Below are 13,959 nucleotides of genomic sequence, written 5' to 3' on the forward strand. Positions count from 1 at the left end.
GGCGCTGGGAAGTCTGGCTTTGTTGAGCAGGGCGCTGTGAAGATGCTCGTGCAGGAGGCTGGTTAATTGGGCGGCCTGCAGAGGAGCTAGCGCGGCGAGGCAGGAAGAGATTCATGGCTTGGGTGGCTTTCTGGACTTCTGAAAAACGGTCAACAATGCCACTTACCAAAGAGACCGGATGGAGAGAGCGGCGCGTTGAGGAACGTGGAGCGCTCAGTTTCTCCCATGTCGGCTAGCGTTAGCCACAGGTGTCTCTCGGTTACAGTCAGCGAGGCCATGCACTTCCCTATAGCTTGGGCTGCAGCTTTGGTGGCGCGAAGGGTGAGGTCCGTCGCGCTCCTTAGATCTGTAACAGCCTCTGGGTGCCTGCCTCTCTCATCCCACTCCCGAAGAAGGTCCGCTTGGAGGATCTGCAAGACGGCCATGGAATGCAGAGCAGATGCGGCTTGGCCGGCGGCGGAATAGGCGCGGCCAACACAGGCGGAAGTAGTTCTGCAGGCCTTAGACGGGAGCACTGGTTCAGACCGCCATCTCGCGGAGGGCGGGCAAAGGTGTGCTGCTACCGAATCCTCGACCGGGGGGATGGAAGAGTAGCCCTTCTCGGCGGCGCCGTCCACTGAAGCGAGAACGGTGGAGACGTGGGATCGAGTCCTGGCCGAGAGAGGCGCGTTCCACGATTTAAAGAGCTCGGCGTGGAGTTCCGGCAGGAAGGGAGCGGCCCGGGCCGTGGGCGCCGAGCGGTGACTGCTTTGAAGAAAACAGCCGTCGAGTCTGTTGGGAGCCTGCTCAGGGGGCGGTGACCACTCGAGCCCGAGGCGGTCGACGGCCTGTGTGAGGAGGCGTATCAGTTCCCCCTTCGACTCCGGCGCGGGTCCTGCTGGATTCCTGGGCCGTTGAGGAGGCTTGTGACCACTCCTCGCTGTCCGAAGCCATGATGGAACAGCAGCCTTTGTCCTCCGCCTCGCTCTCCGAGGTGGCAGCAGTGCGGCCGCTTGGCGGCAACTGCGCGTCCCGGGTGGGCGAGGAGGGTGAACGCGATGCTCGAGGGAGGGGCTCCGGCGAGACAGTCGCTTCTAAAACCGGTTCCGGCAGCCTTTGGGAGCGGCGCTTCTTCCGGCGCGGCGAAACAGAAGGCGGCGTGGCAGCTCCGGTTTTGCATACTTCGAGTCGAGCCCGCAGGGTCGACATCGGAAGCTCCTCGCAGAGGTCGCATCCGCCGTCAGCGAGGGCGAGCCCTGCATGCCCCAGTCCCAGGCAGAGAGCGCAGATGATGTATCGGTCTCCGGCGCTGAGAGGAGCGCGGCATGAGCCGCAGGAAGTGCGAGGCATCTTTAAAAAGACGCTCGATACTCTTTTGTGAAGTTCGCTGAGGAACTTAGCTTGCTCTAAAAAAGGATACTTCGCCGGATGGCGTAGCTCGCAGGATGGCTGAAGGTGGCGAAGACGGCCGGCTTCTTCGAGCGCTGTCCACGCTTGCTAGATGCCCCTCGAACGGCGACGCGGCTTCCAGTTCAGAGATGCGAAGAGCTTCGCTGAAGAGATGAAAATCAGGGTTCCAGCCTACGAACTACGCTTATATGCACTCTAGTCACGGCCTTTTTGGTGGGCTTTGATGCAGTGAGCGCGCAGACGCCTCTCATTGGATGCGAGTTCGCCCAAGCTCGTCTATAGGCTGCAGCAGTTGCCGCAGAGCAACCAATGAGCTCGCTAGCTAGCCCGCTCAAGGTCTGCAGCTGCCGCACTGCGTTGACAATGGATACAAAATTAAGGATAATTTTTTGGCTTCAATATCTCAGAAAAGATGAATCTTTCCCGTAGCGTAAGCTAGCTTAAGCAATACGAGAGAACCTCTCGTAAGAGAACTAAATTAATAAAAAATGTGCTTTATTACTACATTTGTTTACAAGTAACTTTATTCAAGTAAAAAAACAATAAAATCAATAGGATTTACGTAATATACTGTAGAATTTAGCTTTTTTTTTTTTGGTCACTGGCGGCCACCCCGTTTGGAGGCAGTGCCCCAGCATGGCCCCCCCACTGAAAAAGCTCTAGACACGCCCCTGCACATCCCCCCTTTTCTTTAAAAAAGGAAGCAACAATCGACGTGACAGTGACACACATTTTGTCTTTTGAATGCAAAATGTGCCAGTAGTAAATGTTTTGAGTGTGTGTGAGATTGTTACTGATGATGGATTGCATTTAATGTGTTGAACTCACCCTTCCAGACACAACCGTAGAGTTCAACTCTCAGGCACACACTCATCACGCGGTCCGCCAGCGGGAAGAACCGCACCATGCGTGCTATAATAGGAGGTCCCAGGTCCTTTAGGACTATATCATATGTGTTCTTGTTCCCTGACACCACCTGAGACGAACAAAAAAACAACACGCACTACTAGTGCCATTTCTACTACATGCCATTCATGACATTATTCTAAACAAATGTTTAATGATGAGACCTCCTGCCCCCAGCGGTCCTTCCATGTTATCCAGTGTCGCCCATCACGGGAGTAAAGGAGCCGATAACTGCGTGCAAACTCCCGCCCGAGCCCTTCTGCATGCCGCCCCTGCGTGCCCACCAGAGACAGGACGTGCAGTGTGTGCAGGTCTACCTGCAGATACTCAGAACCACTGGGGAACACCGGACCAGCTGGACACCATGCCCCGTCCCCATCTCCAGTGCTTAGCCTAGGAGAGATCATAAAACAAAATAATAATAATAATAATAATAATAATAATAATAATTGCAGGCATAAAAGGACAATATTTAAAAACATTCAGTGAGTACTTAGTAAATGCACTGTATGCATATACCTAAACACAAATGGATAAAATCTTAAAAGGATTTATATATATATATATATATATATATATATATATATATATATATATATATATATATATATATATATATATATATACATATACACACACGCACATATAAAAACATTCATTACTTAAGGCACAGTATGCAAAAATATATAAATAATTGCATAAAACACTAGAGGCACTGTGGGTTCTGTCACGTCTGCTAGAAAAGTGTACATAAAGACAAAAACTGTAAGTGCACAACGCAATTTCCTGGCAACAAACCTGTGTGCAATGAGGTGATATGTGAGAGGTGAGGTATGTGTGTATTTGTGTGCGCATGTTAACACTGCATACCGAGTTCACATGGTTCCACTCTCCCACATAGTTCTAACACACACACACACACACACACACACACACACACACACACACACACACACACAAAATCTCTATTGTTCAATGATATAACACATGTGAGACAGTTTAAGCCTTTTCTACTTTTAAAATGTCAAACACACACAAACACACGCACTATGATGAATAGTGGGCTGAGACCATAGCTAAGACAAAAACAGGTAGCATACAGTTGACAGGGACAATCTGAACATGAAGAAAACACTAAGTGAACCCTCAAAGAATAGTGCAAGTGTTTTATTGGCAAAAGAACATGATCAAAAAATTCACAAATTTCAGTTAAAAGTAATCACTTAATCATTTACTATTTTATTATATTGCAGTTTATATCGTACTCGCAATATTTTTCAAAATATTTGCAATATGACTTTTTCCAAATCGTGCTACTAGTGTCGGCATAAAGTCTGGTCCAATTTGCAGCTTCTTCTGGCCAAAAACAACACACTTAAAGGAGGGGGTCGCACACCGGACGTGTCTGGCGGACAACATGCGTGTTCTAAAATTCTAAAGAATTGTTTTCTATGATTGCACGCACACCGCTGCTGCCGCTCGGCATCACCCAGCCGTAGGAAATTGATCACATAGCAGGAAATTGAGCAGCTTCCGGAGAAGCTGCTCAATTTCCTGCCATGCCACGGAGCTCAACTTGCATATTTTCCACTAATTTTGACCCAAATAATTATCAACGGACATAGATTATTTACTCATGTGTTGTTCATTCAACATGCCCCGTGTTTGATACCTGTGCGGTGTCCTAGCTATGATGCGTAACCAGTACCTAATGATTTTCATGAATTTAGTTTCCGGTATCAGTTCCCATACATGCAATTTTCCGATGATGCAGATGGAACACGGCAATGAAATACTCTGACAGTGTTTCACGCACCGCAAATCAGCAGCAACGCTGTCCTGCTATTAAACCTGCAGCGCAAAACAGAGCACATGTCCAATTTCTGAACAAATGAGCCGGTTCTTTTGAATCTACAGTTTGCAAAAAACAGCACTACCAGTATAGTCAGATTCCTGAAAACGGATTCCTCAGCATCACTAGATAACTGTACTCAGGACAGAAAACCTGGCAAGTGGAACGGCTTTAATGACTTTAGGGTGTGTTCACACTTGTAGTTCGGTTCTCTTGGTCTAAAAAAAAAAAAAAAAAAAAAAAGGAAATGACACATTTAGTCCTGGTTCGCTTAATGTTCACACGGGCATTTTTAACACCGAACCAAATAATACGAAACCAAAGGCATCAGGAAAAAGTCACAACCTGATTGGACAGATTTTAAGACGAACATCCAAAACCATACTGGCTGCTGGGATAAATGCGTTATGATTTTCATTTATAAATAATTGGGTGTTTGGATCAGCAATTTCATTTTGATCTATCAAATAACTGAAGGACACAGTAATATTTCGGATTAACAGAAACTGTGCAATATGCATCAAAACGAAATTAGACAGGTGCATAAATTTGGGCACCCTTGTCATTTTGTTGATTTGAATACCTGTAACTACCTAGCACTGAATAATTAAAACACACAATTGGTTTGGGGAGCTCATTAAGCCTTGAACTTCATAGACAGGTGCATCCAATCATGAGAAAAGGTATTTAAGGTGGCCAATTGTAAGTTGTTGTTCTCTTTCACTCTCCTCTGAAGAGTGGCAACATGGGGGCCTCAAAACAACTCTCAAATGATCTGAAAACAAAGATTGTTCAACATTATGGTTTAGGGAAAGGTTACAAAAAGCTATCACAGAGATTTAAGCTGTCAGTGTCCACTGTGAGGAACATAGTGAGGAAATGGAAGACCACAGGCACAGTTCTTGTTAAGGCCAGAATTGGCAGGACAAGTAAAATATTGGAGAGGCAAAGGCGAAGGATCATGAGAATGGTCAAAAACAGCCCACAGACCACCTCCAAAGACCTACAACATCATCTTGCTGCAGATGGTGTCACTGTGCATCGTTCAACAATTCAGCGCACTTTGCACAAGGAGAAGCTGTACGGGAGAGTGATGTGGGAGAAGACTTTTCTGCACACACGCCACAAACAGAGTCGCTTGAGGTATGCAAAAGCACATTTGGACAAGCCAGCTTCATTTTGTAAGAAGGTGCTGTGGTATGATGAAACAAAGATGGAGTTACTTGGTCATAACAAGGGGCGTTATGCACGGCGGCAAAAGAGCACAGCGTTTCAAGACAAACACTTGCTACCCACAGTAAAATTTGGTGGAGGTTCCATCATGCTGTGGGGCTGTGTGGCCAGTGCCCGTACTGGGAATCTTGTTAAAGTTGAGGGTCGCATGGATTCCACTCAATATCAGCAGATACTTGAGAATAATGTAGAGGTATCGGTCACAAAGTCGAAGTTATGCCGGGGCTGGATATTTCAACAAGACAACGACCCAAAACACTGCTCAAAATCTACTCTGGCATTTATGCAGAGGAACAAGTACAATGCTCTGGAATGACCATCCCATTTCCCAGACCTGAGTATTATTGAAAATCTGTGGGGTGATTTGAAGCGGGCTGTCCATGCTCGGCAACCATCAAACCTAACTGAACTGGAGATGTTTTGCAAGGAGGAATGGTCCAAAATACCTTCATCCAGAATCCAGACACTCATTACAGGCTATAAGGAGTGTCTAGAGATTTCTGCTAAAGGAGGCTCAACTAAATATTGATGTGATATTTCTGTTGGGGTGCCCAAATTTATGCACCTGTCTAATTTCATTTTGATGCATACTGCACATTTTCTGTTAATCCAATGAACCTCACTTCACTACTGAAATATTACTGTGTCCTTCAGTTATTTGATAGTTCAAAATGAAATCGCTGATCCAAACACCCAATTATTTATAAATGAAAATCATGGGAATTGTCAGGGGTGCCTAAACTTTTGCATATGCCTGTATTTCTACCAGCTGAGTACAAACAAGGAGATAATAAAATGTGTAGAGGAGTCACAACAGTGGCAGGAATTCCTCTGTTGCACACACAAACGAAGATATGCTGCAATGAGAGCTGACGGCAGTTCCGATGCTTGTAACAAACTTTAATGGTCAACATAGCTCCTATGATGAGAACAACTAGGTATGCTTGAGGTCAGTATTAGGCAAATTACTTCCAGTTTTTGGTCCATTTAGACGTCTTTGGCCCATGTTGTGTTCATATATCAATCCAACCGCACCAGATTTCGTTTGTTTGGTGCGCACCAAGGTTCGGATGGCATCGTTCAAACGCACAAGCAGAGCAATCAAGTTTATTTTAATTGAACCAAACCTGCCAAGTGTGAACACACCCTTATTGACACGTCCGAATCTGTACGAAACAGCATGATTCAGCATCGGTAACCATTCAGCCACATGGTGAAAAGGAGGCTATAGATGTTTTAATTATTTCCAAAAAGCAACATTGCATGTGAAGATGTTGTGAAATCCATTTTATTTTTTGACAGTCTATCATTACTGTGAGCAAGTATTTTTCTCAAAATAATCAATCGTTTGCGTTCAGAAGAACTTTATTTATCGACTTGAGTCATGTGGATTATTTTGATGCACCTTAAATACCGTCAAAAAATGGAGTACATTCACTTGCATTGTTTAAAGGAGGAGGCCTGACATGAAATCCTAAAAGTCTTATTTAGTCTAAAATTCTGTTTAGATGAAGAAAAAACCCCAGATATGTCTTGGATGGCGTGTGGATATATCTCACCTGAGGGTGAGATATATCCACCCTCAGGTGGATATATCTCATTGATTGATCTCATTGATTCAGGACGGAATGTGCTTATTTGTCAGTGTGTGTTTATCTGCCTTTTTGTTTATTGTGTGTGTGTGTGTGTGTGTGTGTGTGTGTGTGTGTGTGTGTGTGTGTGTGTGTGTGTGTGTGTGTGTGTGTGAGCGTGTATTTATCACTTTGTGGGGACCAAATGTCCCCATAAGGATAGTAAAACCCGAAATTTTTGACCTTGTGGGGACATTTTGTCGGTCCCCATGAGGAAAACAGCTTATAAATCATACTAAATTATGTTTTTTGAAAATGTAAAAATGCAGAAAGTTTTCTGTGAGGGTTAGGTTTAGGGGTAGGGTTAGGTTTAGGGGATAGAATATAGAGTTTGTTCAGTATAAAAACCATTATGTCTATGGAAAGTCCCCATAAAACATGGAAACACAACGTGTGTGTGTGTGTGTGTGTGTGTGTGTGTGTGTGTGTGTGTGTGTGTGTGTGTGTGTGTGTGTGTGTGTGTGTGTGTGTGTGTGTGTTATTGGCCTTTATTCAGCAGTATGCAAGTCTAGTCCCGGCAGACAGTGCTGTAATGTCATTACCTAATGCTCAATATCAGGATACGCTCAATTACTGACATCTAACGTAACTTAATCGTGGCCCTTCATGAGAGTAACAGGGTCCACAAACACAAACACCCACCCAAAGATCACCAACACCAAATCAGAGTGAAAATATACTTTATTATGCACAACATTCAGGAGAAGTCTCAAAAGAAAGCATACTCATGTTCATACCTGCCGTGTTTGGCTTCAGTGGAGTCGGACCAGGCACTGGACGCGGTGATGTCAGAGTCCAGTATGGTGCCATCCTCCATCCCTAGAGCGTAGCGACACCTGGCTGTGTGATACAGATGAAAAACATCAGACTGGCTCTGACAGCACCCTCCAGAACAAGCTTTATGAGACACTTGCACAAATAAACATGTTTACTGGGCTATATAAATGAGGATATTCCACAAAAATCTAATGTTTTAAATAGAGCTAATCATAATGATTACAGAACATCCCTAACCTTACCCTAAAAGCCTTGCTAAAAATTCAGCCCAATATGGTTTGCTGGTCTTAACTGGTCTCCCATCACCCTGGGATGCATTAAACAGCATTATGGTGTTCATGTAAATTAGTTATTATAATTTGATATCTAATTGATCTCTGCTGAAGCCATTACTCTGCCCCTGCATAACATCATTAAAGGGATGGTTCACCCAGAAATGAAAATTCTGTAAACATTTCATAACCCTCATGCCATCTCATGCGTGTATGACGGTCACTCTTCTATAGAACACAAACACAGATTTTTAGATGAATATCTAAGCTCTGTTGGTCCATTCAATGCAAGTGAATGGTGGCCAGATCTTTGAAGGTCCAAAATGTTAAAAAAAAAATAGCTAAATAAAAAAGGACATAAATATTGATCCGTTTCTCTCCCCCAGCTATCATATTGTTTCAGAAGACACAGACTTAACTACTGGAGTCATATGGATTACTTTTATGCTGCCTTTATTTGCTTTTTAAACTTTTAAAGATGTGTTAAAGATGGGGGTGATGGGTGAGATTTTGGGGGACTTAAATAGTTGCTTTAAAGTGAGTCATGAGATAAGAATGTTATGGCTGAAAAACAAACCCTAATTGCTCACACTAGTCATCACTCTCCCCTCAGAAAACACATAAGTCTCACTAAATTATCAAATTATCACTATGTCTCCACTAGAGCTAGGTAAGATACTGAGTATTTATAACATATTTGCGATACAAAACGAAGCAACGTTGTTAATAAAAAGTGCATTAAAACCTACAAGATATTTGGCCAGTATGTTTCATAATGATTATGTCATCAGACTAATTCTTTAAAAACAATGCAAGGTCTCGAATGAACATGCAAGCCACATCAAAGAGCTTCTCACATGCACTCATGAACATGCATTGGACGTGAAGATTCCCTGAAAAATTACTTACATTTTGGGTTGTTTCTCAAAACCTATTGTATGTCTTCTGAAGACTTGGAATATGATGCACGAATCACATGGACTACATTTATGACACTTTAGGTGCATTTTTAAGCTTTAAAAGACATATAATAAGAGATATTAGTTGCATCTTCTTTTGTGTTCTGCAGGAGAAAGTCATACAGTTTGGAATGACATGAGGGTGAGTAAAATCAGAATTCAAATTTTTGCATTAACTATCCCTTAAAATGTGGTTGTCACTTCCAACACTTTACAGTGTATAAGTGTCCTATGTCTCCCCCCTCCCCCTCTTTTTACCAGACTTGTCTCAGTTCCAGCTTATTACATGATTAACTATTAGTAACTGGACATGGCAAAAAACACTGTAGCACAAACACATGGATCATGATATTTCATTCAAAGACTGGGCTTGAATTTAATGGCTTTTAATGACCACAGAACCATTTCACAGACATTAAAAACTCATTAAAACCCTCAACAAACAGCAGAGAGAAAGAGGAAATGGATAGAGAGGGGTTAAGACATGAACAAAAGAAGACTGATAAAAGGAAGTCTGACTGTAGGACTGACTGTAGACTTCAGGATTTGACCAAAAATCTACACATAAAATATACTTCAAATGTGTGTTTTTCACACTTGCTGTTATGTATGGCAGCTGCAATAAACAGAATACCAGATATTCTTACCAGAGTCAAAATGCCAATCCAAATCCTGGGCCATTGTCCAGGAAGTGAGGAGGACAGTGAGGAGGGCAGGCAATAATGGCAGCATCTGTATTGCCATAGCAACAGTGACACCTGGTTACCTGTCCGGAGTTGGACTATCTTCAACAGACATAACTGAGAATGAGAGTAAGAGAGAGATAAATTAAATTAGATTTACTTAATTTCTTTGTAAGACCAAATCCATTATACTAGTATAGTATAACATTTATTATTCACTACAATTTTTTATTTTATCCCCGCTTCTCTCCAATTTGGCATGCCCAATTTCCATTGCTTCTAGGTCACGTGGTTACTCGCCTCAATCCGGCTGGCGGAGGACAAGTCTCAGTTGCCTCCACTTCTGAGATAGTCAGCCTGCGCATCTTATCACATGTCTCGTGGTGTATGGCACCACGGAGACTCTCTGCTATTCTCCGCGATCCACGCACAACTTACCACACGCCCCATTGAGAGCGAGAACCACTAATCATTACCAAGAAAAGGTTACCCCATGCGATTCTATCCTCCCTAGCAACCGGGACAATTTAGATAGGAGATGTGGCTGGAGTCACTCAGCACAACCTGGATTCTAACTGGAGTGGTGGTGGCGTAGTGGGCTAACGCACATAACTGTTAATCAGAAGGTCGCTGGTTCGATCCCCACAGCCACCACCATTGTGTCCTTGAGCAAAGCACTTAACTCTAGGTTGCTCCGGGGGGATTGTCCCTGTAATAAGTGCACTTTAAAATCGCTTTAGATAAAAACGTCTGCCAAATGCATAAATGTAAATGTAACTCGTGACTCCAGGGGTGGTAGTCAGCGTCAATACTTGCTAAGTTACCCAGACCCCCAGTACTAATTTTAACACTGTGAGGACAGAACATGGCACTGTAACACAGGCATGATGTGGCAAGTTTACAGCAACAAGAAATTTGTCCAAAATAAATGCAAAACTACTGCATGACATGATGCAATCTCTGACAATCAGAAGATATTTGATGTTTTATGTACAGCTATGCTGAGCATCTGTAAAATGAGTCCAATATTTTTCAATTAGCCACTATACATGTGTAAGGTTCATTTTTATATAGGGTGTGAACAATTGCAGGCTGCAACCAAAATATGAAGAAAAGTAAAGGGTAATATCATTAATGTTAGACCACATCAACAGGCTGCAACACAAGATGAATCTCGCCATCAAGGCTGTCCAGTTAATACTTTTTTTACAAAAAGCAAAATAATAATTATTATATATATATATATATATATATATATATATATATATATTAAAAAATACACACACACACACACACACACACACACACACACACACACACACACAGTTGAAGTCAGACTTAAGTTGAAGCCATTAAAACTAATTTTTAACCACTCCACAAATTTAATATTAGCAAACTATAGGTTTGGCAAGTCGTTTAGGACATCTAATGTACCACGTTCATCTGCACAAACAATAGAATGCAAGTATAAACACCATGGTACCACGCAGCCATCCTACCGCTCAGGAAGGAGTCACATTCTGTCTCCTAGAAATGAATGTAGTTTGGTGTGAAAAGTGAAAATCAATCCCAGAACAACAGCAAAGGACATTGTGAAGATGCTGGAGGAAACAAGCAGACAAGTATCTATATCAACAGTAAACGGAGTCCTAAATCGACGCAACTTGAAAGGCTGCTCAGCAAGGAAGAAGCCACTGCTCCAAAACTGCCATAAAAAAAGCCAGACTACACTTTGCAAGTGCACATGGGGACAAAGATCTTACCTTTTGGAAAAATGTCCTCTGGTCTAATTGTAAATGTTGAACTTTTGGCCATAATGACCATTGTTATGTTTGGAGGAAAAAGGGTGAGGCTTGCACGTCGCAAAACACCACACCAACCATGAAGCATGGGGGTGGCAGCATCATGTTGTGGGGGTGCTTTGCTTGAGGGACTGGTGCACTTCACAAAATAGATGGCATCAAGACGAAGGAAAATTATGTGAATATTTTGAAACAACATCTCAAGACATCAGCCAGGAAGTTAAAGCTCGGTCACAAATGGGTCTTCAAATGGACAATGACCCCAAGTATACCTCCAAAGTTGTGGCAAAATGGCTTAAGGACAACAAATTCAAGTTATTGGAGTGGCCATCACAAAGTCCTGACCTCAATCCGATGGAAAATTTGTGGGCCGAACTGAAAAAGCATGTGAGAAGCTTGTGGAAAGCTACCGAAAATGTTTGACCCAAGTTAAACAATTTAAAGGCAATGCTACCAAATATTAACAAAGTGTATATAAACTTCTGACCCACTGGATATATGATGAAAGAAATAAAAGCTGAAATAAATAATTCTCTCTACTATTATTCTGACATTTCACATTATTAAATTAGTGAATTAGTAACTGACCTATGACATGGATTGATTGTTTTATATGATTAAATGTCAGGAATTGTTTAAATGTATTTGGCCAAGGTGTATGTAAACCTCTGACTTCAATTGTGTGTGTGTGTGTGTGTGTGTGTGTGTGTGTGTGTGTGTGTGTGTGTGTGTATTGCATAAATAAAGATTTTTTTTTGTGCCATGAAAACTATTGGCACTGTGACTTTATTTTCATGACAATCAAGCATATGAAAATATGGCCTCCAAGTGATGTTACAGTATTGTAATTAATTTAAAACTTTATCATTATAGTATTTACACATCATGGTAGCATCTGTTGTACTGCCTTTGATTTTAATCAGAATGATGATTACTTAAAATGTAATAAGGATGTTTTTCTTTACTGTAGAACAGTAATTAGAATTGAATAAGAATCATCATTGAGAATAATGAGAATTACTATCAACTCAAAAGTAAAACATCCAGATGCATACAGCAATGAGAATGGTGGAAATGTGATTAATTATCATGAAAATAATGTAGATCCAAAAAAACTTAATGATCCTTAAAATTCATTTTCTCTAAGCAAAATGTAATTTATACATTTTTCTTTTGAATTTGCCACGAAACATTAACCTAGGCAAGTTTTTGCTAAATTCACCCTATGATGATATCATAATATGTGATGAGGGGAATCTCCACTGATGAAGCCATTTGGATGGAATAGATATAAACCCTTGATACCACCACACTTCACTTACACTGTGGTCCATCAGTCTAAAAACTTTCCCAAACACAACATACTGCCATTCCAACAGCTACATGTACCTACATGTGCATATGGAAGGCATGGAATGAGGGGATATCTGTCTGTCTGTGTGTGTGTGTGTGTGTGTGTGTGTGTGTGTGTGTGTGTGTGTGTGTGTGTGTGTGTGGTGGCGGCAGCTGTCCCCATGCAGTGACAGGGCTAGTTCTGAAGTCTGAGAGAGAGATAGACAGCTGATGCACAGCTGTGCAGACACAAGGACAAAGAAAGTTTAACAGAGATCGAAAATCTGAAAGGAGGTGTGGAAAAAAGGTATAGACGAAGCAGCCATGTAAAAGAGCCAGCTTAATGGACTGTGTGCATGCAATATTTTACATAGTGCTGTGTGTGTGTGTGTGTGTGTGTGTGTGTGTGTGTGAGAGAGAGAGAGAGAGAGAGAGAGAGAGAGAGAGAGAGAGAGAGAGAGAGAGAGAGAGAGAGAGAGAGAGAGAGAGAGAGAGAGAGAGAGAAAGCAGCAGACAGTGCAGCTGTTCTGAGACCGAGGCAGGCAGTGGCTAACACATACAGGGTGCAAGTGTTTATAAAACCAATGGAAACAGAAGGGAAGGGAATCTGTGTGTGCCAAATAATATGGTATTGTAACTCAAGTTTTGGTTTTATTACAGTTGGCATTACAATCCCTCTCACGTCTGTTGACAATATGGGCAATTATGGTAGCGTAACATTACAACATCAACAATTTCAATTAATCAAATCATCAAACATTGCAAAAGAAAAAAAGGGGGGGGGGGGGGGCAGTATAATGTACAAATCAGGAAATTAGTATTGCTGTAAATTCAAAGGTGGTGAAATGTCTCTGTTCAGTTTGATCAGATTATTTTCCCTAAAAACTCCTGTGTCAGTTTCTTGAAGGACATCTGCTGTGTGCATTACATGGCCAAAAGTGTATATGGAACCCCCTTTCTATTTTACAGGTTTGGTTATTCCAATAATTTTAGTGCAGACAAACCTTGCTATAGCGCACAATGAACATTCTTTGTGGCCCTTTTCTGCTCCAGCATGACAATCTCTCTGTGCACAAATTGAGCTCAATAAAAGACACCCCTTAAGCTAAGAAAACCCTTACTG

General features: G+C 42.2%; 1 protein-coding gene across 1 annotated transcript in view; it reads right to left on the reverse strand.

Moving 5' to 3' along the window:
* The window catches only part of LOC127658470 (epithelial discoidin domain-containing receptor 1-like), a 61,525-nt gene that overhangs the window by 24,239 nt on the left and 23,327 nt on the right, over nucleotides 1-13,959 (reverse strand). The window contains exons 2-5 of the mRNA XM_052147793.1: nucleotides 9,667-9,819; nucleotides 7,749-7,851; nucleotides 2,460-2,688; nucleotides 2,218-2,365 (exon numbers count right to left, since the gene is read on the reverse strand). Of these exons, the coding sequence (XP_052003753.1) occupies nucleotides 2,218-2,365; nucleotides 2,460-2,688; nucleotides 7,749-7,851; nucleotides 9,667-9,763 (577 nt within the window). The 5' untranslated portion in view covers nucleotides 9,764-9,819. The remainder of the gene's footprint in view (nucleotides 1-2,217; nucleotides 2,366-2,459; nucleotides 2,689-7,748; nucleotides 7,852-9,666; nucleotides 9,820-13,959) is intronic.

Source organism: Xyrauchen texanus, chromosome 17, assembly GCF_025860055.1.
Source record: "Xyrauchen texanus isolate HMW12.3.18 chromosome 17, RBS_HiC_50CHRs, whole genome shotgun sequence".
NCBI lineage: Eukaryota > Metazoa > Chordata > Actinopteri > Cypriniformes > Catostomidae > Xyrauchen > Xyrauchen texanus.